The sequence below is a fragment of the Perca fluviatilis genome, chromosome 22, assembly GCF_010015445.1.
Source record: "Perca fluviatilis chromosome 22, GENO_Pfluv_1.0, whole genome shotgun sequence".
Taxonomy (NCBI): Eukaryota; Metazoa; Chordata; class Actinopteri; order Perciformes; family Percidae; genus Perca; species Perca fluviatilis.
Window position 1 is genome coordinate 10542324 of NC_053133.1, and position 24878 is coordinate 10567201.

General features: G+C 40.7%; 3 protein-coding genes across 7 annotated transcripts; 1 reads left to right on the plus strand and 2 right to left on the minus strand.

The window, feature by feature from the left end:
- Nucleotides 1-13: 13 nt before the first annotated feature.
- Nucleotides 14-12985, plus strand: pck2 (phosphoenolpyruvate carboxykinase 2 (mitochondrial)). Its single transcript, XM_039789620.1, has 11 exons — nucleotides 14-478; nucleotides 5715-5927; nucleotides 6044-6228; nucleotides 8272-8342; nucleotides 8594-8729; nucleotides 8831-9018; nucleotides 9439-9601; nucleotides 9712-9927; nucleotides 11339-11476; nucleotides 11575-11670; nucleotides 11821-12985. Exons 1-11 carry the CDS (start codon nucleotides 447-449, stop codon nucleotides 12288-12290), a joined length of 1908 nt encoding a protein of 635 aa, XP_039645554.1. The 5' UTR covers nucleotides 14-446; the 3' UTR covers nucleotides 12291-12985.
- A 477-nt stretch (nucleotides 12986-13462) lies between these two features.
- On the minus strand, nucleotides 13463-17573 carry LOC120552012 (sialic acid-binding Ig-like lectin 14). Of its 2 annotated transcripts, XM_039789621.1 has the most exons (8): nucleotides 17444-17573; nucleotides 17191-17266; nucleotides 16204-16584; nucleotides 15576-15881; nucleotides 15222-15488; nucleotides 14921-14996; nucleotides 14664-14703; nucleotides 13463-14138 (listed from the first exon to the last, which is right to left on the minus strand). In XM_039789621.1, exons 2-8 carry the CDS (start codon nucleotides 17264-17266, stop codon nucleotides 13899-13901), a joined length of 1386 nt encoding a protein of 461 aa, XP_039645555.1. In that variant the 5' UTR covers nucleotides 17444-17573; the 3' UTR covers nucleotides 13463-13898. The 2 variants fall into 2 exon arrangements, with proteins under 2 accessions (XP_039645555.1, XP_039645556.1); XM_039789622.1 differs by lacking the exon at nucleotides 17444-17573 and having other exon boundaries at nucleotides 17191-17300.
- Nucleotides 17574-18401: 828 nt separating this feature from the next.
- LOC120552015 (vascular cell adhesion protein 1-like) lies at nucleotides 18402-22051 on the minus strand. Of its 4 annotated transcripts, none has more exons than XM_039789630.1 (8): nucleotides 21872-22051; nucleotides 21628-21703; nucleotides 21045-21428; nucleotides 20481-20786; nucleotides 20133-20393; nucleotides 19839-19929; nucleotides 19637-19676; nucleotides 18402-19209 (listed from the first exon to the last, which is right to left on the minus strand). In XM_039789630.1, exons 2-8 carry the CDS (start codon nucleotides 21701-21703, stop codon nucleotides 19147-19149), a joined length of 1221 nt encoding a protein of 406 aa, XP_039645564.1. In that variant the 5' UTR covers nucleotides 21872-22051; the 3' UTR covers nucleotides 18402-19146. The 4 variants fall into 4 exon arrangements, with proteins under 4 accessions (XP_039645564.1, XP_039645562.1, XP_039645565.1 ...); XM_039789628.1 differs by having other exon boundaries at nucleotides 19637-19694; XM_039789631.1 differs by lacking the exon at nucleotides 19637-19676.
- Between the last annotated feature and the right edge of the window lie 2827 nt (nucleotides 22052-24878).

The following is a 24878-nucleotide window of genomic DNA, read 5'->3' on the forward strand; positions in this document are numbered from 1 at the left end:
GTCAGCCGGGATATCCACCAGCCAGTCGGTTCGTGTTTTGGAGGAGAAACAACACAACAATATGGACACAACCTGCGAAGTAAACTACGTTATATTTAAATTATAAAGCAAAGCGCCTAGCTCATCCTCCTCAAAGGCGGTGTGAGCCGGTGCCCAGTGTTATAACATCACTTTTTAAAGAAGTAAAAGAAAAAGTGCAAGGCGTTTGGGGACAGATATCTGTACACGTGCAGTAGCGGCAGCAACAGGACGGCATCCAAAACATCAAGGTGTATCCGTGTGAATGTCCACGTTGAGCAAAGTGCAAAGTCTCCTCAGTGCTCAGATATGAGCTGCGACCACCTCTAACCACTACTGACTGCTCCTCACTTTACCTCCGCAGCTAACTTAAATGTGCCTTTTTACACTTTTATTTTTTATAAGCTAGTTTTATTTTTGCACCGAAAATGTCCTGCCTGTTGCTTGGAGTCATACGAAGGTGAGTAATTGTGACTTTCTTTCTCAATGTGTGTTTCGCCCCAACCCCTTTTTTTTTTAAATCGTGTTTTAGCTTCGTGCTACACAAAATGGCTAAATTGTTTTGCCATTCATTTAAAATGCAAATGTGTTAAGTTTAATTAGTGAATGTCAATTAATGTAGCTGTAGTTTTTTTCATACACATACAGAAAGTATGTGACTTTCTTTCTCAATGTGTGTCCCCCCTCCTCCCATTTTAAAATCGTGTTTTAGCTTCGTGAACAATACATTTCATTGTACCTAACCTATAGCTAGGCTAGCTAATGTTTAGAGAGTCGGCTATATGCTAAACAAAATGGCTAAATTGTTTTGCCATTCATTTAAAATATGCAAATGTATTTTAAGTTTAATTAGTGAATGTCAATTAATGTAGCAGTTTTTATTTCATACACCTACAGAACGTATTGTGAAAAAGCCTTAACTCACATGACATTGAGCAAAGACTTCTGTATAATTCTTTAGATTAAACAACACTCCACAGCAGTACATATCTGTCTTTCTGCATTCCTTCTCTTCACCACTTTTCCTCTCCAGGCTTTGTGATGACACCCCATCACACAGGGACTCTGGAGTCAATGTGAGCACTCCATGGCATTGTGTGTTGGCTTTTATTTTGTCATTAAGGATGCATACGAGTGACTCACACCATGGTTGGACATGTGAGCTAGTGACAGTGAGGCCCATGTTGCTGTGCATTTTGTTTGTATTTCTGCTTGAGAGATAGGTAATGCATGGAGTTACCACTCCTCTATTTGCCTGAATGTCCTGGAGCATGTTCCCGTGTATTTTTCCCCGGGTACTCGCTGTACCATGTGTGAGGAAAATGTATGCAACATGTGTGCATGTTCTAAGTGATTCTCTGGCTTGTTTCTGCTTCATATGTAGACTTTGCCCTATTGACCAGGATCAGTGTGTGAATGGGGAGTGCAGGCATGTCTGGCTGTGGTGTGTGAGGATTGGCTTGCTGACTTGGAGGTGTGTCGGGAGGATAAGTTGCCCAGCTGGAAGCTAGAGGCAGCCAGGGGAATGGACACCAGATCAGGGTTATCTGTTCCTTGACATAACTCGTTACCCCTTCTGAACAACATCCCTTAGTCTAAAAGTTGCACCTTTCATAAAAAAAATATTGAAATAGAGAATGATGTTCCCTGTTTCAATGCTGCAGAGTAGTTGCATTTAAAACGATTTCTTAAACACTGATGTCTGGATAAATCTGTGCTAAATTTATTAAAGGGAGGCATGCTTCTCCTTAATCAGGTATGGGGGATGGGGTGAGGAATGTGAAGGACGAGACAAAAGCATGTGAGGATGAATGACTGTGGGGGGAATTGGGAGCAAAGGCTGTCAGTATGAAAATGCATCTTTTTCTTTTTTTTTTTAATGCAGTGGAGGAGAACCAAAGCTGTTAATCCCATCCAGAGCCATATCACTCTGAACCCATCCTATTGCTTTATCTTCTCTTAAATCAGCCACCGCCCATGCTTCAGCAAGCAAATGAATAATCACAAATGCCTTCTTTTCATTTAAAATTCAGTCCAACTCACCTTGTTTCTTAATCACGTTGGCGATAATATTCAGCTCCACCTAAATGGTTACAGTAATTAGTGGCATAACTGGGTGGATTATTGGAAGCACAGGTAATTGATTTACTGCGTGGCGAGCAGAGACTGAAGTTCTATAGAGCTGATTTTAAGAGATTGGTTAATCTAATATCACAGCTAGGACTGACAAAGTGACTTTTCTTTTGGTCTTCTGTGACTAAAGGCCAAATCTAGGGTGTTGTGATACAGTAGCACTATTGTTCTTCCCTTTCAGCTGATCATGCATTCATCTGTTCTGTCAAAAACTCTAAAGATCCTCTGAGAACAGACCATTTATGCCACTTGCCAGCCATGTTTCTTTTACGGAGAAGAGAAATTAAAGTGTTAAAAGTGCGTTTGATGCAGGTTTTGCTCTAGCACCACCATAATGTTGACATTTGTGGTTTTAAGTAAAATGTCTCGATAGCTATTTGGTGGATTGCCATTTGAAATGTACAGACATTAATTTCTACTTTCTGGTCATTTTTGTACTTCCATCTTTACGACAAACTGCACTGTGCTTTACTTTCTTATCTTTGAGTGGTGTTCAATTATAGCATCTTTTTAGGAGAATATTAACTGTAAACTTGTAACTTCGAAAAATGCGGTTGGGACTTTTTGTTTGGTTTGCCTTTTAGTAGTGTTTAGTGACGTATTCCCTTCAGGCAGCATACACATAAACAACCTCCATCATTCAGCTAGAGTAGCCCGATTGGCTAAACCTGGGGTAGCTTATTGCTTTGAGTGCCTGGTAATAACTAAGGGTGGCTCAGATGAAATCCCCCCCCCCCCCTCCTCCCTTCAGATCTCTTATCTCATCCTGACTATGGTGGGTGAACAGGAAGAGGATGCAGTCCAGAGACACTTAGATAAGAAAGCTGACCTGAAACTGCAGGCTAAAAGTGACATGTCTCCCCTATCCCTAGTGGTAATGATGTCGTTGGTGACTACGAAAGCTACAGCCATCCCCAATTCAAGATAGATAGAATATCTATCTTGAATTGATCGATTGATGATTGGCAGCTACATTCATCAGTTTTTAATATTAAAAACTGATGAATGTAGCTGCCAATCTATCTCTCGCTGTACGCAGAGTCTGCATTTTCAGCACAAACTGTAGTCTGTTCATGATTAATTGCCACCACATCAATGGTTAAGCAACTGTTACAGATACATGTCACCTGTGCAGAGGGAGTTTGAACCCTGAGGCTTGCATTAGACTGCTCTCAGCTCTTTGCCCTCTCACTGTCAAGCTGCATGTTATCGTCTTTCTCACTGTGAGCTTCTCTGCGTTCCTTCTGCCCGTGCCCTTTGTACGTTCCAACCAGATTTACTTGTGGGGTCTGCATGCGCAAGTAGATAAGTGTTTGTGCGTGCCCGTGTGATGCACGTATAACGCCGCACTCAGTGCAGCCAATTTGGAGCCGCGTGCCTGCACTTGACAGGATGACCCCATTGTACTTGAAACAACAAAGAATGTGACTTGTATTCAGGGTCACATTAACCATTGAGGTGGGTCAATTTATGGTTGAAACTAGTTTTAGAGCAGTTGGGCTACAATGTTTTACAGTTCCTCTGGGCTTCTCATGTGAGGCTACAGGGTTTCATATTTTTGAGCGTTGTAAAGCGGTCATCTGGGGTCATCCACATTGTCCACAGACCGAAAACAAAGCACATACGCACATTGTCTATTCTATTGTCTGACACACACACACACACACACACACACACACACACACACACACACACACACACACACACACACACACACACACACACACACACACACACACAGGCTTGTGTTTTAACAGCTTGCAACACTGCTGCCCTCTCAGTGGCTTGTGTTTGTGAATATTATGCTACTAACAAACAATAGGCCGGCCCCCTGCATGCCTCTCTTTATGTGGAGAAGTCTATTTGAGGCTCGCACTAATATCTGCAGCAATGGCATCTTACTATTACTGCTGTCACATGAAAAGCACACAACTCCAATTTGGGGCCTTATTTAAACTTGTGTAAAAAGTGTTTGTGTTCCATTAAGCTCTTCTAACTCCATCAGTATCCTTTGGATTACATATTAAAAGTAGAAAATTTAGACCTGCAAAGATTAATCGGTTAGTTGTCAACTATTACATTAATCGGCAACTATTTTGAAATTATCTTTTTAAATGTGAATATTTTCTAATTTCTTTACTCCTCTATGACAGTAAACTGAATATATTTTGAGTTGTGGACAAAACTTGAAGATGTCATCTTACATCTACCAAACAACTAACTGAATAATCAAGAAAATATTCAACAGATTAATCAACAATGAAAATAGAGATGCACTGATTACAACTTGCTAGGCCGATTCCGATTTTCTTTGAGTTAGGCCAGCCGATACCGATTTTAGCCGATTCCGATTTCATATTTTCTAACCACTTTATAGTACACACAAATATTTATTTTATATCTTTTCTTTAGTAGAACATTTTGCACAGAACATAGACATTTTTTTGAACAGATAATGGGTCACTATAAAATAGAACTATATAAATTACTCCTGGTGTGGGAAATTCACACACATCTAAAGTGCAATGTTAAAACCATTTCCTTCTCTTCACATCCAATAATCAACAAAAAAATGTGATTTTGGTTTTTGGTCTCGTCCCTCCACGCCCTCAACAACATGTTGCAGGTTAATTCATGACAATCCCTACATGTGCGAGAATAGCATGGACACGCGCTTCACACCGCGGAAAAGTTGAGAGAAAGGAAAAAGAGACTGTGCTGTCGCGTCAGTGTGTGCGTGCATCCTTGAGAACTATAACTCGTATAACTTATGTTGTCCGTTTAATCGTAGCGTTGACCGGCATGAAATCAGCATATGTCAGACTGACCTGCCGGTCGCCGGTCATGGCCGAGCACGTGAAAACCTGCCAATTCCGGTCACTGGCCGGTCTATCGGTGTATCTCTAAATGAAAATAATCATTAATCGCAGCTGTAAAAACTTTAAACGGCAGTGTATAAAGACCAGAACAATCACAAAGATAATGCAGACCAAAAAAATGCCAAATCTGAAGTGAAATTAACCAAGTAAGAGACTGAACTTGTCTAAACCCACTGAACCAAGTGTCTTCACTTGAGCCAATAAGAACACTCTCTCAGCACTATATCCTGGTCAGAGTTGGGTCATCCAGTGAATCTGCACACATACTGTGTATCTCCCTACTTTAGTAATGTTAGCCTGCCATAAATTATTGAATAAGATCTGACAGAAGGCTATGTGTTCCAGTTTGGATGTTTGTTTTCTGACTCATGGTAGATTGTTGGAAGTCTGTCTGTCTGTCTGTAAACTCCACAATGCAATGTAGAGAAGTGAACAGCGCGGTCTGTTGAGGTCTGAGGCCTTACGTAGCATTACGTAGAAGATAGATCACAGGGATGGCCAATATCCTACACATGACAAGCCCAAGAAACACTGTTGTTGATCTTCTCGACATATCAGAAAATGGCATAATTTGTTATCTATATGAGTAACTGTACGTTTAATCAGTGTAGTTCGAATGTTCTGTGGGTTGCACGTAAATGGTCATAAACGTAAGGAATTACTTAAATGCCCGTTCTCTTTCAGGCGTGGTGGTGTTGGGGCAAGTGTCGGGGTTCGCTCCCTGGCCTCCATCCCCTCGCTGCCCCCGGCGGTGGCTGAGTTTGTAAAAGGAGCCGTGGATGAGTGTAAGCCCACCAGTGTGCATGTGGTGACGGGGACGCCGGAGGAAGCGGCCAACATCCTGGCAGGTCTGGAGAACGACGGGATGGTCAAGAGACTTCCCAAATATGAGAACTGGTAAGGACTTTAAATTCTGTATACTTGCATACATACACAAATGCATGCATTTGATGCACGAAGTTCTCATATTAAACGTCTTCCGCATCATGCTCTGATTCTGCTCTGTTTTTCAGTTGGTTGGCCCGTACAGACCCAAAGGACGTGGCTCGGGTGGAAAGCAAGACTGTGATTGTTACCAAGAGCCAAAGGGACACCATCCCCATCCCGGCTGGAGGGGTGAAGAGCCAGCTGGGCAGCTGGATGAGCGAGTCTGACTGGCAGAAAGCCAGACAGGAGCGTTTCCCGGGCTGCATGGCAGGTACATCAGTGGATGGAAACATGTTGTTGTTGTTGTTGTTTTCTTCAATTTCCCTTTTGAGACTCTTAATATGAACACAGGGCTCTCAAGTTTTGAAGACAGGCAAGAGTGACACCTCCCAAAAAAAAGATCATAGATTGGTGGCGGGTTGGACAAGTCGCAGGAATAGGGGTGTTTCATTAATATTATTATTATTATTAGTGTTTTTGTTGTTATTATTAATAATTGCTCAGATTTACACAAGAAAAGATTTGACACATGGCACTGACAATTCAACCAAATACAAAGTATTTATTCAATTTCTGCATGGTTACTTATGATAATGGGGGGGTCTGGGGGTCCTCCCCCAGAAATTTTTGAGCATTAAACTCTTCATTTCCTGCATTCTGGTGAATTTGTATGCACCTATTTATACCTTTTTCTGATTAATTTATGCTGGAAATCTTTATGTAAAGGTAAACATAGAATAAAATCCAAATATAAAAACATAATGGAATATATGGCAGTTAGGCTCAGGCATTCTGTATTGCTTTCATCTATTTATTCTCCTGTAGATCGACTTTTCTAATTATATCTGAGTCAACACACATGAAGCCTTTAGGCATCATTTACTCTTCCCTTTTGCATCTTTTGTTGAGGAAGTAACCTCCTTAAATGTGCATATGACAATTATTCACGTCAATGATACATTAATTCATTTTAATGAATTAATAAACCCCTGGACTGTAATATGATTTGTTAGAGCAAGATTTCTGCTCATGTTCAAAACTTTGTGCACATTCAAAATATCTCTTTTATCTGAGTTTTGGAGGAGTCGTGATACTTTGAGAAAAATAAAGTTATAATAGTCAATATATTTCAGAAAATAATCTACATGCACCACAGTCTGCTGTGCATTACGTGATTGCTTTGCTGATACGGTAGATCTCAGACCTCCTGACAGACACAGAGCCCCGTTTGGGTCTCTGGTCTCTGAATGAGCGAATGTTGAGGGAAGTGTCTGTATGGCTTTGCTATTTTTCATTGGTTGCTGCATTAAATCTTGCCCAGATAAAATAGTGCTATTTTCTGATTGGCTATTGTGTAGCCCCTTTCTTTTTTTTGTTTGGCTGATAAGTGGCAGGCTCTATTTAGACATTAAAAATGTAAGCTACCGTGGCTTGGTCACGGTCTATGGGCTTGGTAGCGTTGCATTTCCCCTGACTCGTTTCCTGGTTCTATTTCTCCATAAACAACATGAAATCAAGGAGACAGTTAACTTTTCCTGCTACAGATTTCCCACCGTGGTCAGAAAGCACAGGAGGAGACACTTTGTTTCTCTCACTATGACTCTAGAGTCACTACTTGCTCCAAAGATAATCGCCGTCACTCTCTCACTTCTCCCTCTACCACACACACACGTGGCTCGACGCACACACCAGCGCACAAGCATAAACATCAGGCCACTTATGTAGACTACTGCAAGAGCTCTGCGTGGAGCCTCCGCACAACTGTAAAACGGCCAGACGCGTTTGATTCCTGCCGGTTCCATAGTGAGAGCGGCGCAGCCAGAGAAATTTTGGGCGCTGCGGCATATTGAATTTATTATAAATAATTTTTACGCGTGAGAAATACAATGTGTGGCGGGAGTGCGTGACAAAAGACCGAAATGAGTGACTGTCAACGCTCAATGCGTGACACTTGAGAGCCCTGTGAACATGTGTGAATCCTTGAGGTCTAACAAATACTGCATTGTTTACATCCATGTTTACCTTCCAGCAGTCTTCACTGTCATGTTGGTATATTGCTGCACTTTTTTGCACGTTGCTCCCGGCAACTTTCGATCAGCTGAACAGCAGTCATATCGCCCGTGTTTTTGTGCGAGTTACAAACGAATCAGGGACCTGCACTGAAAAACATTGTTCCATAATGCTACTAGTCAACTAGTGGATACAAACTTCACAGGGTACTTTTTTTTTCTTTTTTTTTAATAGACCTAATGTAACCACCTTCTCAACATAGTAGAAACAGAGTTGTTCATGCTTCTCTGTGTCCTCTCTGTAGGTCGGACCATGTATGTGATTCCCTTCAGTATGGGTCCTGTGGGCTCGACTCTGTCTAAATATGGTGTCCAGGTACTGACTGTGCTCCTCAACGCTTGATACTCTAATATCAACTTGATACTATAAAAAGCATGCCATAAAGCAATACACCTGCTGTGTGGTACCAATTAATGTTTTGCTCTGTTTCTGTAAATTGCTGTGATTTATTACAGTAGTTTACCACACAGTATATTCTAATCAATTGCTGCAGCATTTATGGTTATTACACACTGAAAGTTTCAGGTTGTAAATCAGTGTGACAAACAATTTTGTTGTGCTTGTAGGTGACAGACTCGCCCTATGTTGTGGCCAGTATGGGGATCATGACACGCATGGGCTCTCCTGTCCTGAAGAAGCTGGCTGAAGGAGCGGAGTTTGTCCGCTGTCAGCACTCTTTGGGACGGCCTTTACCACTCAAGGGTACAAATTCTATGAGCCTGAAACAAGTTGTTTTTGTATTGCTTCAAGCTTCAAAGGTCTTACAACCCCATCTGGTATTTCCCTCTGTGTCTCTGCTCCAGCCCCTCTGGTCAACTCATGGCCCTGTAACCCCGAGAAGGTTCTGATATCTCACTTGCCGGACTCCAGGCAGATCATGTCCTTCGGCAGTGGCTATGGAGGAAACTCTCTCCTGGGGAAGAAGTGCTTCGCCCTCCGCATTGCCTCCCGCATCGCCAAGGATGAAGGCTGGCTGGCCGAACACATGCTGGTGAGTGTGTAACATTGCTGCCTAAAGCCTGCACCCCATGCTTCACACATAATTCTCAATAGCAGAGAACTTAGGAAGATGCTAATTTGCTTATCGGTCATCTTTGTAAACACAGTACAATTGGCTTGGATCTTTCAATTAGGATCATTTAAAAAAAAAAAATGCAAATTCATTGTTTTTTGATTGCTCAATCAAATTATATGACTTTCTTTTAACACTTGAATAATAGTTTTTGTGGGCATTGTCCCTGAAACAATACATAGAAATAGATAGAAATAGAAAATGACATTATTTCCGTACAACAGAGGTGCTTGGCAGTGATGCTCTGTCATTTTGAGTGATGACTATCCATGAAAGGTTGAGTAAAAATGATATTCACCCCTCTCTCTCTCTCTCCCCCTCTCCCTCTCCCCTCCTCAGATCTTGGGTATTACTAACCCTCAGGGGGTGAAGCGTTACGTAGCGGCGGCCTTCCCCAGTGCCTGTGGTAAAACCAACTTGGCCATGATGAAACCGTCTCTGCCCGGCTGGAAGGTTGAGTGTGTGGGCGACGACATTGCGTGGATGAAGTTCGACAGCCAAGGTGAAAGGGAGGAGGATGTCTCACGCACACAGAATCACCCTGTGACTCCATAGGTGGTGTAGTAACTCCTCATGTTGTTAGTGTGACTTTTCGTTTTGACGTTTCTGCAGGGAAACTGCGAGCCATCAACCCGGAGAACGGTTTCTTCGGTGTTGCTCCCGGCACCTCAGACAAGACCAACCCCTACGCCATGGCCACCATCGCCAAAAACACGGTGTTCACCAACGTAGGCGAGACCAGCGATGGAGGAGTGTGGTGGGAGGGCCTCAGCCCCCCCGCAGACGGGGTCACACTCACAGACTGGCACGGCAAATCCTGGCAGATAGGTAACATGAGCCCGGACTGCCCAGGCTTTTATAAAGACATCACTCCAAAGTATCCTGTAGTTCTACAGAAGATCAATTGGTTTTCCAGCTTTGTTCCTAATGGACAACAATAAATATTCAGCAGTTTTAGGCTGGTTACACACTGCCTGCGTGGTGTGAGCGTGGCGTCTCTGTTGCATGTCAGTTGCGTGGCGGCTGTGTGAATTTTTCTATATCTTTACACACCAGAAACGTGTCTGACGCGCACTGCTTCTGCTAGCCTTGTCTTTTTTTTTCTTTTTTATTACATTTATATCTGCATTTATATCAAAACTTAGAGGCTTTCAAACATCAACATGTCATTTATTAATATGTATTTGTGTCTAAATGACATATAAACATCTTTTCCTATTCTATTTTGCCTGGAAACACTTCCAACACGCTTGCGTGTCGCGTGAAAAATAGGCGTCGGTTCTATTTCTAACAGGCACGCGTATTTCTAGCAGCCACGCAGGTGACATGCTCGCGTGACGCGTCCAGTGTGTAACCGGCCTTACTGACATAGTTTTAGCTTCAATCAATGTTTTGTTTCTTTGCCAACAAAGACATCAGAAGTTGTTATTATTGATCGGCTTCACACGGAGCAGGCCTGGCTCGTATACAACTTTAACAATTAGTCAGTGACACACCATAGTGTGTTTTGCTATGTCTTTTATCACAGGCTTTCAGGATAAATCAAACTAACATTTGATGAGTGAACTGAAAAGCAACGGTGTATACAATACCATCTAGTGGTATGGCAAAGCAATGCAATTTCTTTAGAAATAGAGAGATCTAAAGATCAGACAGTGTAGTATATATCCTCGATGTTCCACTTCTGGGATTGCTCCGTTGCCAACGGAAATCCCTCCGGATTTCACTCATTTAGGACGGATATCCGTTACCTTTTGCTTTCTTTATGTTGGCATTTTAAACTCCGGTGGATTTATAAGGACTATGGTTAACCTTTTTGTCAGATCTCTGCAGGCTAAATCCAGACAGCTAGCTAGACTGTCAAATCTGAGTTTTCTGTTACACGACTAAAACAACTTTTGAAGGTACACACGTTCCACCCAAACAAGTTCCTTCCCGAGGCTATTTTGCAGTGGCACCGTGGCTCTGTACGATGCTTAGGTCCGCCCAAGACGATTGTGATTGGTTTAAAGAAATGCCAAAAAACCAGAGCACGTTTTTCATCCATCCCGGAATGCTGTGTGGACTCACCAGACCTTCCTCCGCAGCGCCTCGGTGGAGGAAGGTCTGACAAAGCGAGACTAGACACAGTGTGAATCATATTCAGATGTAGGCGTTTACATAATTCTTCTATTTTCTTTTTTAAATGACTGTGACATTAAATAACAAACTGTTGTTTCCTCTTTGTAAAAAAAAAAAGGAAGCTCGACTCAGTGTGCCCACCCCAATTCCCGCTTCTGTGCCCCGGCGGCTCAGTGTCCCATCATCGACCCCCAGTGGGAGAGTGAGGAGGGCGTTCCCATCGATGCCATTATCTTCGGTGGCAGGAGGCCAGAGGGTTGGTGGTGTTTTTTATTTTTTTTGGGAGGGGGGTTGCACTACATACCTACCTACATAAGTAGTTGTGCATTAAATGTCAAATGTTGAATTTGTCAGGAGTCCCCCTGGTCTACGAGTCTTTCAACTGGCAACACGGAGTCTTTGTTGGGGCCTCCATGAGGTCTGAGGCCACAGCAGCTGCTGAGCATAAAGGTACACACTCACATACCTCGTTTTCCTCTGGTTTAACTTCATGTAAATACATTAGTTATTCGGTTGACAAGGTGTTAAGACAATAAGAAGTTACTCTTACTAAAGTCAATTCTTTATCAGAATGCCAAAGTATTACATATCTTCCTGCAGGCAAGATGATTATGCACGACCCCTTTGCCATGCGGCCGTTCTTCGGTTACAACTTTGGCGACTACCTCGCTCACTGGCTGAGCATGGAGAGCCGAAAGGCCCCCACTCATCTGCCCAAGATCTTCCACGTCAACTGGTTCAGAAAGGACCCCGCGAGCGGCGCCTTCCTCTGGCCCGGCTTTGGCGAAAACGCCCGCGCACTGGAGTGGATCTTCAAGCGCTGCGGCCGGGAGAGGGAGGACGAGGCGGCCAAGAAGAGCATTATCGGCTGGGTGCCAGTAGATGGCGCCATCGACACTAAAGGTCTGAGCGGCAAGGTGGATATGGGGGCCCTGTTCGACGTGCCAAAGTCTTTCTGGCAGAAGGAGACGAAGGAGCTGAGAGCCTACTTCACTCAGCAGGTCGGCGCTGATCTGCCAGCTCAGGTGGAGGCTGAGCTGAAGGCACTGGAGGACAGAGTGCACAAATAAAACCCCTACTGTTGTACAGGAAGTTTATCAGGAAACAGAGAGGTAATAACTGATGACGCTGGCTTCAGGTCATTAGGGTGCAAGAGATAAAAAAAAAAAAAAAAAAAAGAAGCTAATAATCTACAATGCAATAACTTTGGACACAACTTCACATTAATGCTGTGAGGGTGAGGGAGGGGTGCTGGGCTGGTGGTAGGAGAGAGGTTTGACTCAACATGAAGGTTAGATTTCTGTGACGTTGTCAAACTTGTCATGTAGAGAAGCTAATGTCACTACCTCCGTTCACTGACAAGACCTGGCATGGCACAATCAACGTGGCCTAGTGGTGCCTTGGAGATATTTGTCTGGTCTGGTGTCTAGGCTGCTAACGTTTACAAGCTAAAGGCCAAAGATCTTTTCTAGCAAAATTCTGACAAAACCAATCTTTTGAGTTTTTTAATACACTATTGAGTCATGAAAGTTTCATGAAATGCCCTTTTTATTTTTTATTGAGCTTCATATTCCATTAAATAAATGAGAAGTCTGTTAACTACTCAAAACATTGTAGCAGATTTCCTGTGAGAATTACTATGCATAAGTCATCTAACTGCTTTTGTATTGTTTGTGATTAAATTGTATGATTTCAGGTGATGTTTACATACAATCTGTGAAATGTTGGACCAATAAATGCGACTGAGATTAATTAGCTATTTTTAGAAAGTTGTATGCAATGGTTTTTATTACAGTGCAATGAATAAATCTCTTCAAATACAGAAACTGTCTCATGTTCATTTAATAAAAATAGAAATGTGGGATACAAAATATTTAAGAAACACGATATATCATAAATAGATAAGTACATGATATTAAACACTGTTAAATTTGCAAAATGTCACATTTAAATATAATCTTTTAATATGTGCACAGAACTGCTTCTTGTGTCAAGTTCATTCTCATGTCGTCATTTGGAAAGTTCCTTATTTCAAGCTTTGAGACTTGGATCTACACTGATCCCATTTTCTTGCCAGTATATTTTTCTACATACAAAAGATAGTATACAAAAATAAATCTTGTACAAGTAAAAAAAAATAAGAGGTATTGTGAATCCAACCCAAATGCATCACGAAACAGCACTCATTTTTGGGATACAAAATATGCAAGAAACACAATAGATAAGTAAATGAGATTAAACATGCATGGTTAAAAATCTGTAAAATATCACATTTACTTGAGACAAACATTTGAAACTTAAATATAATCTTTACATTGTTAATGTGTACAGAACTGCTTCTGGTGTCAAGTTCACTATAATTCATTTACATGTCCTTTAGAATAGTTCCCTATTTGGGACTTTCATCTGCAGCGAACTGATATGCAGATTACCAATCACATGACAACTCTGAGGTCAGTCACAAATATGAATTATAGTAAATATGACTGGGAGAACTATCTGAGCTGCAGGGTGTGGAGGCTTTGAGTTCCCCTTTATGAGACTGGGCAGTAAAGATGTCTTTTTCTTGTCCAGGTTTCGGTGTCTTTCTATAATAACTAACATTATACAACTTATTGTATGAGTCAAACAGAAAGGTATATAATGAATCCAACCCAAATGTTTTCACAAACCGGCACTCATTTTTTCTTCACTTGAGCGTAGAGATCCTCTGGGCCGTCAGCAGTCTGTGTTCGGCTGTTTGCTGTCTGGGACACTTTGACCTGTGCATACAGCGTGTCCTGCTGCTGTCCTCTGTCCTGCTCTGAGGACGAGGACGGTTCAGGTCTCTGCCTGGAGAAGTTGATCTCTCCATAATGGATGTCTTCTTCTGTTTTGCTGGCTGGCATTTGGAGACTCATCTCTTCACCTCTTTGACTCTGAATAATGTATCAAACAAGAAATGTTGTGAGCTGCTGGATCCTTCCATATTAAATAATGACAGACTAAATGACATCTCAGCACTGATGAAGGTGTTTAATGACCCACTGTGTCACTGCTTAGAGAAAGTAAATCATGTGTGAAGAATACAAAGGGCCCTTTGACTTTTAGGAAACAGTTAGTGCATTGAGTCAGAACCAAACTCTGTGAAGCTGCTTCTAGCTACCATGCTGTAAACAGATTAAACCAACATCCTGGTAAGTATCAAATGTGCTTTATCATTAGCCATTTTCAGATCTTAACTGCAAACCACTTCTTCACTTCTGCTGTGTGTGGGTTGTACAGTTTCCAACCACAGTGTAACAGGTTATTGTGTTTCTTAATATTTAACCTCTTAAAGATTGTCCACTTAGTGTAAGGGCCGATGCTTTCACATATCTTAGAGGACACAATTACTGTAAAGGAAGTAAAATATCCACAACACACAGTTCAGTACTGTACACTGAAGTTTAGTATTTTCCCACCTGAGGCTGCTGGGGAGTTGGATGTTTCGTCTTAAACCACCTGGAAGACATTAGAGAGCAGTCAGAATAATTATACTGTGATAAACAGACAGTGTGCTGCCAACAGACAGTAGAAGGACTGATGGGAGACAGATATTTGATAGATTGGTGATTAAACTAAAGTCACAGATCAGGTTGTCTAAACAACAAACTGGATCAGTAAAAACACCAGGGCCAGAAACTGCACTGTGTCAGCTGCTTTCATTTGTGATACTTACCAAACACAGACAGCAAGGCAGATGATGATGATGATGATGATGATGATAAGGATGATGACAATCATCCCTCCAACAGCTGAAGCCCATAGTAGAGGGTGAGAGACCAAGTGACTCAAAGAAAACAAAGGGTGAATGCAGACATGTAACAATACAGATGCAACCATTAATTATATAGAGTCATTTAAATGCAATAAAAAAGTGCTTTAAACGGAACTAACAAAAATCCAAAACAAAGTAAGCTAAACGAGAAAAGAGCAGATTATATAAAAAATAAGCAGATTCAGTTCAGTTCTACATTTACCTGCACTCTTCAAATGAATCCACGATGCCGTCTGATTACCGAGAACATTTGTGGCCATACAGTAATAATCTTCTATATCTGTCACACTGGTCACTTTGAAGCTGTAAAAGTCTCCTTCAGCTACACTGACGGCTCCATCTTTGCTGTTCTTGAACCAGCTGAAGCTGGCGGGAGGCTTGGCTCTGCTGGAGCAGGTCAGGTTCACCCAGCTACCTGCTGACACCAAACCTGATGGACTGATGGACACTGAGGTGTCCTTGGGAGTATCTGAGGAAAATGTGAGATTAACTTTATTCATTCAAATCAGTACATGATGTGCTGACAGGATCCAATAACAAACACTGGTTGTCTTACATGAAACACTGAGAGTCTTTCTCTCCTCTGCTGTCTTGACTTCTCTTCCTTCATTCACAGGATATGTGGCAGAACAGTTGATGGTGAATCCATCATGTGTGTCTGACAGAGTGATGGTCTTCTGGATTTTAGTTGTGAAGGTCTGATCTGTGTTCTCCTCTATGTTGTTGGGAGGGTCTTGTTGGAGATTCCAGGTGAGTTTAGGAGGGGAGTGTGGACAGGGAGTGGAAGCTGAGCAGCTTATAGTGACAGACTCCTTCTCCTTCAGATCACCTGAGATCTCAATTCTGGGGCTCGGGGGGGAATCTGGGGTTTTAAAAAAGATATAGATTGTACACTAATAAATAGATCTGAAATGAATAACCTCTAAACAGTGTTTAAATGCCATGGCTGACATTTTGTTTTGAAACTGCATAAAGTATATAAAGTAAACATTTGAGATGCTTTTTTAATATTCTAAAATGTGACCATTTTAATGTCATACTGTAAGAATAGACTGTTTAATTGGAATTCAAATTCGTAAAAAAGTAAAAAATTAAAAGTGTGTCATTTGGAGAGAAAAAAGAAAGGGAAGTTTTGGCCTAAACAATAACATAATAGACTGATTTATAAATCAAAAGTAATTTACCTTGAACTGTTATTTGAAGAGGATCACAAGAAGCTGTTGCCAGAAATGGCCCGTTCTCAATTCTGAAGAAGTATGTGTCAGTGTAACTTGTGATTAAACCGGAAAACAAGGTGGTGCATTGTTTCTGACTCAGGTCTCCAGTAATATTCATTGGATAGGTGGTAACTGTCCCACTACTGTTGAAAATAATATTATTTATATTGTTGATAAATCTGGAGTCACTTTTAATCCACACTCCAAAGGTTCTTGTGCTGTTAAAGTCCTGATCTGGTTTAGCACTGAAGTTACATGGGATTATCAGACAAGATCCACTCAGTGCTTCCATCTTCTTTGGTGCAGTAATGAATAGGGATGGATTGGGAGGACAAGCAGCCAGAGCACCTGTAAAATCAGTTTCACGATAAACAAAATGTGAAAGAAAATCTGTAGGAAGAAAACATTCATGATAAACAAAGCAGCAGTACGCTTCATGCTGGTCTTTCTTCACTGTCTTGTTAACAATTTCCTCATAAAACATTTCACTTTACAGTCAGAATGTGAACAAAATAACTAACGATCTGCTCTGTTCTTTCTGCTTTTTGTTTCTAAATGAAGATTGTAAATGATTCAAGTAACACACAGCTCAGCTGAAACAAAGAAGAGGGTCAGTAAGATGTTGTCGGTCAGCATATTCACAGACAGAAACTGGCTCCTTGGATTGGCAAACACATAACACTGTTCATTTTCAGTTGTCTTAATCATATACTTATTAAGTTTTTACAAAGCATTCAATGTCTTTAAAAGCAACTTCCCTACTTCAACTTCATGCCGGAAACTTGCCCCATATAACCACAGTTCAGTTTTTTTATTATAAATAACAATTAAAGACATCCACAGAGCTGTGCTTTATCAGTCAAATATAAAGTTCAGTAAAATGTTGGCAGTCAGGACATGAACAGTTGGAAAAAGGAACGTCTCCAAATAAAAGTGACTGAACAAACAGCTCACCTGAAACAAAGAAGAAACTCAGCAACATGTTGGCTGTCACCATTTTCACAGACTGGACTGCAACGACACTCATCATCTGGATTTGACAAAAAGTTACTTTTCAATATTTTAATCAAAGCATCTTTTAAATAAAGCAGGAACTCAACCAAAACCAAAACCAACAAATACAAGTGGAGTTCATGAAAATCAGCAAAATAAGAAACTCTGTGGGTTAAAAAGTTCAAACATTAAAAGCAGTAACATTTGACCTTACCAAACGAGCCCGCAGCTGAAACAGAGAAACAATCAGTCCCAATGTGTGAGTTTCAGCAGAACTGTAACAGAGCCAGTACCAGACTTCTCTGCTAAGCTGTTGTGATAGAAAAGCAAACAGACTTGCTGTTTGAAGCTAGATATGAAGGGACTGAAACACTGCAGAAATACAACAAGTCTTCATCCTTCCTCTTCACACCGTGGGAGTGAGGAAGTCAGCTTTTGTGGCAGATTGAGCTCATCATGGTGAAAAAAACGTATTTATTCTCAAAGATTATTTTTCACATGACTCACTGAAAGCCTTTATGCCTTGTAATGTAAGAGCGGTTGTTGCTACACTGTGTTGCGGCCGTAACCCTGACTGCTGTACATATATTACAATAGTGACAATTAAATATGGAGTACACTGAGGACAGTTCTAGGGAATAAAGACTTAGATTATTCTAGGTTTGTGCACTTTTTGCAGCGAACAACTGTAAAAAGGGCATCATGTTCATGTCATATCATAAAAAGGCGAGTAGAAACATATGTCCATGTCGTTTATTTTACACTGAAGTTTAGATTTTTATGATTCATAGAAGTACAGTAGTACTACTATAATCGATGCCCATACTGACACTGAAATATGAAAACTAATTGGAGACTAAATTAAAGACATTTTTAAAATTTGCCAAATTACCTATTTCCTCTGCGCTTAAAAGTTCTCTGCACTTTGTCCATATAGAAGTTCATTAACTACTCAAAACATTGAAGCAGATTTCTTGTAGGAATTACTATGTATAAGTCACCTAGCTGCTTTTGTATTGTTTGTGATTAAATTGTATGATTTCAGGTGATGTTAAACCTAATGTGAAAGGTTGGACCAATAAATATGACTGAGATTAATTAAGTATTTTTAGAAAGTTGTGTGTCAAGGTTTTTATTACAGTGCAATGAATAAATATCCACACATACAGAAACTGTCTCATATTCTTTTAATACAAATAGAAATGTGGGATACAAAATGTGAGAAACAATATATAAGAAACACAATAGATAAGTACATGATATTAAACACTCCTTGTTAAAAAAAAAAAAAAAAAAAGGTAAAATAGCACATTTAAATAGAATCTTTACTTTTAATAATATGTTCACAGAACTGCTTCTTGTGTCAAATTCATTCTCATGTCTTCATTTAGAAAGTTCCTCATCTCGAGCTCTGGGACTCGTATCTGCACCAATCTCATTTTCTTGTCCAAGCGCCAGTATCTTTTTCTACATTATCTGATGTAAACAAAAATAATCTTGTACAAGTAAAAAAAAAAATAAAAAAAAAAAAAAAAAAAATGAGGTGTATTATGAATCCAACCCAAATGGATCACAAACTGGCACTCATTTTTTCTTCACTTGAGCGTAGAGATCCTCTGTGCCGTCAGCAGTCTGTGTTCGGCTGTTTGCTGTCTGGGACACTTTGACCTGTGCATACAGCGTGTCCTGCTGCTGTCCTCTGTCCTGCTCTGAGGACGAGGACGGTTCAGGTCTCTGCTTGGAGGAGTCCATCTCTCCATAATGGATGTCTTCTTCTGTTTTGCTGGCTGGCATGAAGACTCGTCTCTTCACCCCTTTGACTCGGTGAATAATGTATCAATTGTGAGAAGAAATGTTGTGAGCTGCTGGATCCTTCCACATTAAATAATGACAGACTAAATGGCAGTTCGGACAAATTTAAAACTGGTTTCTGACCACATCCCAGCTGCCTGGCACTTCCAGAACTTCAGCTCCTTGACTCTGCAAATAATATATTAAACAAGAAATGTTGTGAACTGCTGGATCCTTCCACATTTAATAATTACAGACTAAATGGCAGTTCAGACTAATTTAAACCTTAGGTAATTTGATGTAAATTGTGCTATGTTTGTGAAATTTGATGTTCATAATTCCCAGTTTATGTAGTTATTAAATACAACATATCAAGTGTGAGGTCTGATGTGTGGACTAGCTCGCACTCTCAGCTGCTACTCTTCCAACATTTGGTTGTTAGGAAGTCAACGTTCGCTTGGTTCACTGGTTACTTAACACTCACACCTGGCAGTTGCTTGGTCTAAATATATAGTAACTAATAAAAATATAAGTATAACTAATCTCCATTTAAGAAATCAATGCTTTTACATATCTTAGAAGACCGACACTGTGAGCAGATGTAGTATTTTCCCACCTGAGGCTGTTGTGGATTTGGATGTTTTGTCTTACACCGCCTGGTAGACATTAGAGAGCTGTCAGAATAATTACACAGACAGCATGCTGAAGTTTTATCAAAGTTAGAGCAGCAGCAACAACAACATGGATCATACTTATGTTGCCTTTTTGGAGTTTTAGAGCCAACCACTGTGTCAGATGTTTTCAGTTGTGATACTTACCAAACGCAGACAGCAAGGCAGATGATGATGATGATGATGATGATGACCCCTCCAAGAGCTGAAGCCCATATTAGAGAGCTATCAGAGCTCTCTGGTCATAGAAAATACAAAACCAAGTGACTCAAAGAAAACAAAAGGTTGAATTTGGACATGTAACAATACAGATGTAATGATTATTGTATAGAGTCATTTCATAAGAATGCAGTAAAAAGAGCTTTGCAGGACAAAGTAAACTAAAACAAGAAATAGGAGAGCAGATTAGATAGAAATGGACAGCTTCAGTTCTACATTTACCTGCACTCTTTAAACTAATCCAAGATGACCTCTGATTGCCGAGAACATTTGTGACCACACAGTGATAATCTTCTGTCACACCGGTCACATTGACGCTGTAAAACTTCCCTTCAGCTACACTGATGGCTCCATCTTTGCTGTTCTTGAACCAGCTGAAGCTGGCGGGAGGCTTGGCTCTGCTGGAGCAGGTCAGGTTCACCCAGCTACCTGCTGACACCAAACCTGATGGACTGATGGACACTGAGGTGTCCTTGGGAGCATCTGAGGAAAATGTGAGATTAACTTTATTCTTTCAAATCAGCACATGATGTGCTGACAGGATCCAACAACAAACACTGGTTGTCTTACATGAAACACTGAGAGTCTTTCTCTCCTCTGCTGTCTTGACTTCTCTTCCTTCATTCACAGGATATGTGGCAGAACAGCTGATGGTGAATCCATCATGTGTGTCTGACAGAGTGATGGTCTTCTGGATTTTAGTTGTGAAGGTCCGATCTGTGTTCTCCTCTATGTTGTTGGGAGGGTCTTGTTGGAGATTCCAGGTGAGTTTAGGAGGGGAGTGTGGACAGGGAGTGGAAGCTGAGCAGCTTATAGTGACAGACTCCTTCTCCTTCAGATCACCTGAGATCTCAATTCTGGGGCTCGGAGCAGAACCTGGAGTTTTAAAAACAGACACAATTGTACACTAAGAAATACAAAAGAAATTACTCACTTTAGGCGTTTTAAAGGCCAAAAGTGACATTTGTATTGAAACTGCACAGTGTATAAAGTAACAGTTTTTGCAGTATTTCTGTATCCCAAAATGTAACCATTTTAATGTCAAACTGTGACAGACTGTGTCAAATCAGAATTTAAATTCATGGCAAAATGAAAACAATATAGACTGACTGATAAAATACACAAATCTCTTACCTCTAACTGTTATTTGAAGAGGATCACAAGAAGCTGTTGCCAGAAATGGCCTGTTCTCAATTCTGAAGAAGTATGTGTCTGTGTGATTAGTGATTAAACTGGAAAATAAAGTGGTGCAGTTTTTCTGACTCAGGTCTCCAGTAATCTTCATTGGATAAAAAATGTGCTCCCAGCTACTGTTAAAAATAACATTTTTGTGATTTGGGGCAAAATATTTAGAATTTTTAATCCACACTCCAAAGGTTTTTCTTGGGTTTTTGAATTTCTCATCTGGTTTAGCTCTAAAATGACATGGTATTCGCAGACAAGATCCACTCAGTGCTTCCATCTGCTTTGGTGCAGTAATGAATAGGTCTGGATTGTAAGGACAAGGAGCCAGAGCACCTGTGAAACAGACTCATGATTAACATTAACAATTGTGGAGCAAAATCTGCATGAAACACAAACTACATTTCAGCAGCAGCATGTTAGCAAATTTTTCCTTTTCACAATGTCAGTGTAAAACATTTCACTTTGCAGTCAGGACATGAACAGTTGGAAAAAGGAACGTCTCCAAATAAAAGTGACTGAACAAACAGCTCACCTGAAACAAAGAAGACACTCAGCAACATGTTGGCTGTCACCATTTTCACAAACTGGACTGTAATGACACTCATCATCTGGATTTGACAAAAAGTTACTTTTCAATATTTTAATCAAAGCATCTTTTAAACAAATAATTCATGTTCTGTTAAAGCCGTCATTCTGTTAAAGAGTTCATGAAAAGCAGCAAAATAAAAAAAACACCTCAAAGTTCAAACATAAAAAGCAGTAACATTTGACCTTACCAAACGAGCCCACAGCTGAAACAGAGAAACAATCAGTCCCAATGTGTGAGTTTCAGCAGAACATGAACTGCAACAGAGCCAGTACCAGACTTCCCTGCTGAGCTGTTGTGATAGAAAAGCAAACAGACTTGCTGTTTGAAGCTAGATATGAAGGGACTGAAACACTGCAGAAATACAAGTCTTCACCCTGGGAGTGAGGAAGTCAGCTTTTGTGGCAGATTGAGCTCATCATGCTAATGACTCGTTTATTCTCAAAGATTTGACTCACTGCAACCCTGTAATGCACAATCAATTAATATACATCATTTGTTTCAGGACCACCTTGGGCTATCAGGATATGTATGCTGCAGGGATGTCACATGAATGTTCAAATTATTATGTGACTGGAAAGACAAAAGAAACAACTAAATGGAAATTGAATCACACAGAGCACAATAACTTGTAAGACTTTTGGCTTTAGAAAATTGTCCTCCCAACTCTTGGTAATGTGGACAATCAACACAAATAAAACACTATTTCGATTTTTTCCAATGATTTTTTTTCCAATGATGTGCAACAGGCTTTGTTTTTCTCTCGTTCGGTGGGGGTGTCTCTTGGTTAACATCTTCCTGAGTCTCCTGTTAGTGTTGTTGCACCTGTTAGGGCAGGACAAATGACAGCTTTGTCATCCTTATTGGTAGAAAAAATGTGTCACCTAATGAGTTCCCATCAAAGCTCCGGCCCACCTTCAACCTTAGCAGAGCTCTAATCAGCCAGAGAAACTGAAAACAGGAGTTCACATTAGTTGTTTGTAATAATCATCTTAAGCAGGGGCGATTCTAGGATCAGACCTTTAGGGGGGCTCAGCCCCATAATGAGAATGTGACACGGATACAGTGCCTTGCAAAAGTGCTAAATCAGTATTTTCATTATCCGATAATCTCTGAGTTAGCTACTGAACAACAATGTCAGCGATCAACGTTTTTGACACTATGATGGAACTAAACCTGACTCTTAATAAGTCACAGAGATGACGACCAATTTGACACAATGTTCTCACATTCAGTAATTTTAGTTGCTTACATTTGAGTTGGTTCAATCAACTCGGAGTAGGTTGACTCAGGGTTATGCGCGTGCACCACCACAATAAAAAGGCCGCATGAATGGAGCCATGATACTACAATTCACCATGGCAACAACCACAAACAAATCAGTCGGCATACTTTACCCCTCTGGAACTGGAAATACTCACGCAAGCCTATGGCGAGTATGAACCCGTCATTCACAAAAAGAGCAACACAGCTGCTGCAGCAACAGAGAGAGAAACGGCGTGGGAGAAAAGTGCTGCTCGGGTCAACGCGTAAGTTCCAATATAGTGTTTTCATTTCATATTTAATTTACACAATCATTTTAATTAATACTTTTTATTAATTCCCTGTAGGGAAATTACATTTTTTACACTATGTTTGTTAGAACACACTACACACAGGCCTGAAATACACACCCATGCTCATATTTAATCACAAGTATAATATTACTTGGTATAAACTGGTGGAATGGTATTGAACCTATAATCTATTTCATTTAGGTGCAATCCTGCGGGTGAAAAACGCTCGTGGAAGCAGTTGAAAATGTAATACAGGTAAGACTTAGGTGTACTAGGCTCATGGCTGTACCTCATTTTAATCACATTTTAAATATGAGCGTAAATATTCATTGGCAATTTGAATGTGCTCTAGCTTTATCCCCAACAAATTTTCACATACAGTACATACATAAATGTCCTCTCACCTATCCTGTTTAGTTAATTAAAAGGGCCCATTTAAAGTGGCCATAGTATGCTCATTTTCAGGTTCATAATTGTATTTTGAGGTTGTACCAGAATAGGTTTACATGGTTTAATTATCAAAAAACACCATATTTTTGTTGTACTGCACATTGCTGCAGCTCCTCTTTTCACCCTGTGTTCAGGTCTCTATTTTAGCTAGAGAGTGAGACATCCTACTTCTGGACCATCTTTGTTGGGTTTCGCACATGCACAGTAGCTAGGTAAGGCTCACAATTGCTAGCTAGCTGTTTCTCTAACAGCAGTCATTACAAGGCAGGATTAGCCGGGAGACTTCTTCTAAATGAGGGCGCACTTCCATCTTTCCGTGGAATACCTGCAGAAGAGGGACATGTACGTAGTGCTTTTGTTGATTATGGTGAACTTGTGTGTGCTGTAGCAGTGTTTTGCCGTTGAGAACGAGGGGGCTAACCGCTAGCATGGTTTAGCCCCCTCGTTTCGGCTAGTGATGTAGAAAACCCTGCAGATTTTGAACAGCTCACCCGGAGACTGAAGGCAGGACACATTCAGAAACCCGTAACTCACTCAAAACAGCATGGCTAATTTTTTTTTTTCATAATATGGGCACTTTAAATTAACATTTGACTTCTACTCCGCCAACAGAAAGAAGGCAGAGGCCCAGAAAACTGGTGGGAGACCAGCACCACCACCTCAGACAGAGGCAGAGGAGCTGTCCCTGAGCCAGAATGAAGGAAAGCCAGTGGCTGAAGGAATCCCTGGAGGGAGCTCTTCCTCTGAGTGCCTTCATAAGATGTAATAGGCTTATATTTATCTTCTTTTATTCCTATATATTTTAGAGATATATTATGTCCCTTTCATGGGTTTGTCATTTGTCCCAACAGATTCTGATGGTGTTCTCTCACTCGTGGACCCTCATGCCACAGCAGAACTCCTTGAAGCTGTAAGCAGAATTGAATCCTGAAACACAAGTTAGAGGTGGGTGCATGGTCACAGGTGACTTGTGTTAATTATTTGAACAATATAAAACGACTAACTGTTGCTTTTGTGTTTTTAGGAAATAAAGAAGACAAAATAACATTTGAATTATTTTTCTTTATTTGGGTGGTGCTTGTGTTTTAGTTTAAGTGATTCCTTCATATAATGTCTCTGACCACTCTTCCATCCTGGAAATCTGCAGGGTGGATGTGGTCCTCATCAGGGTCCTCTATTTGTAGGGTAGGG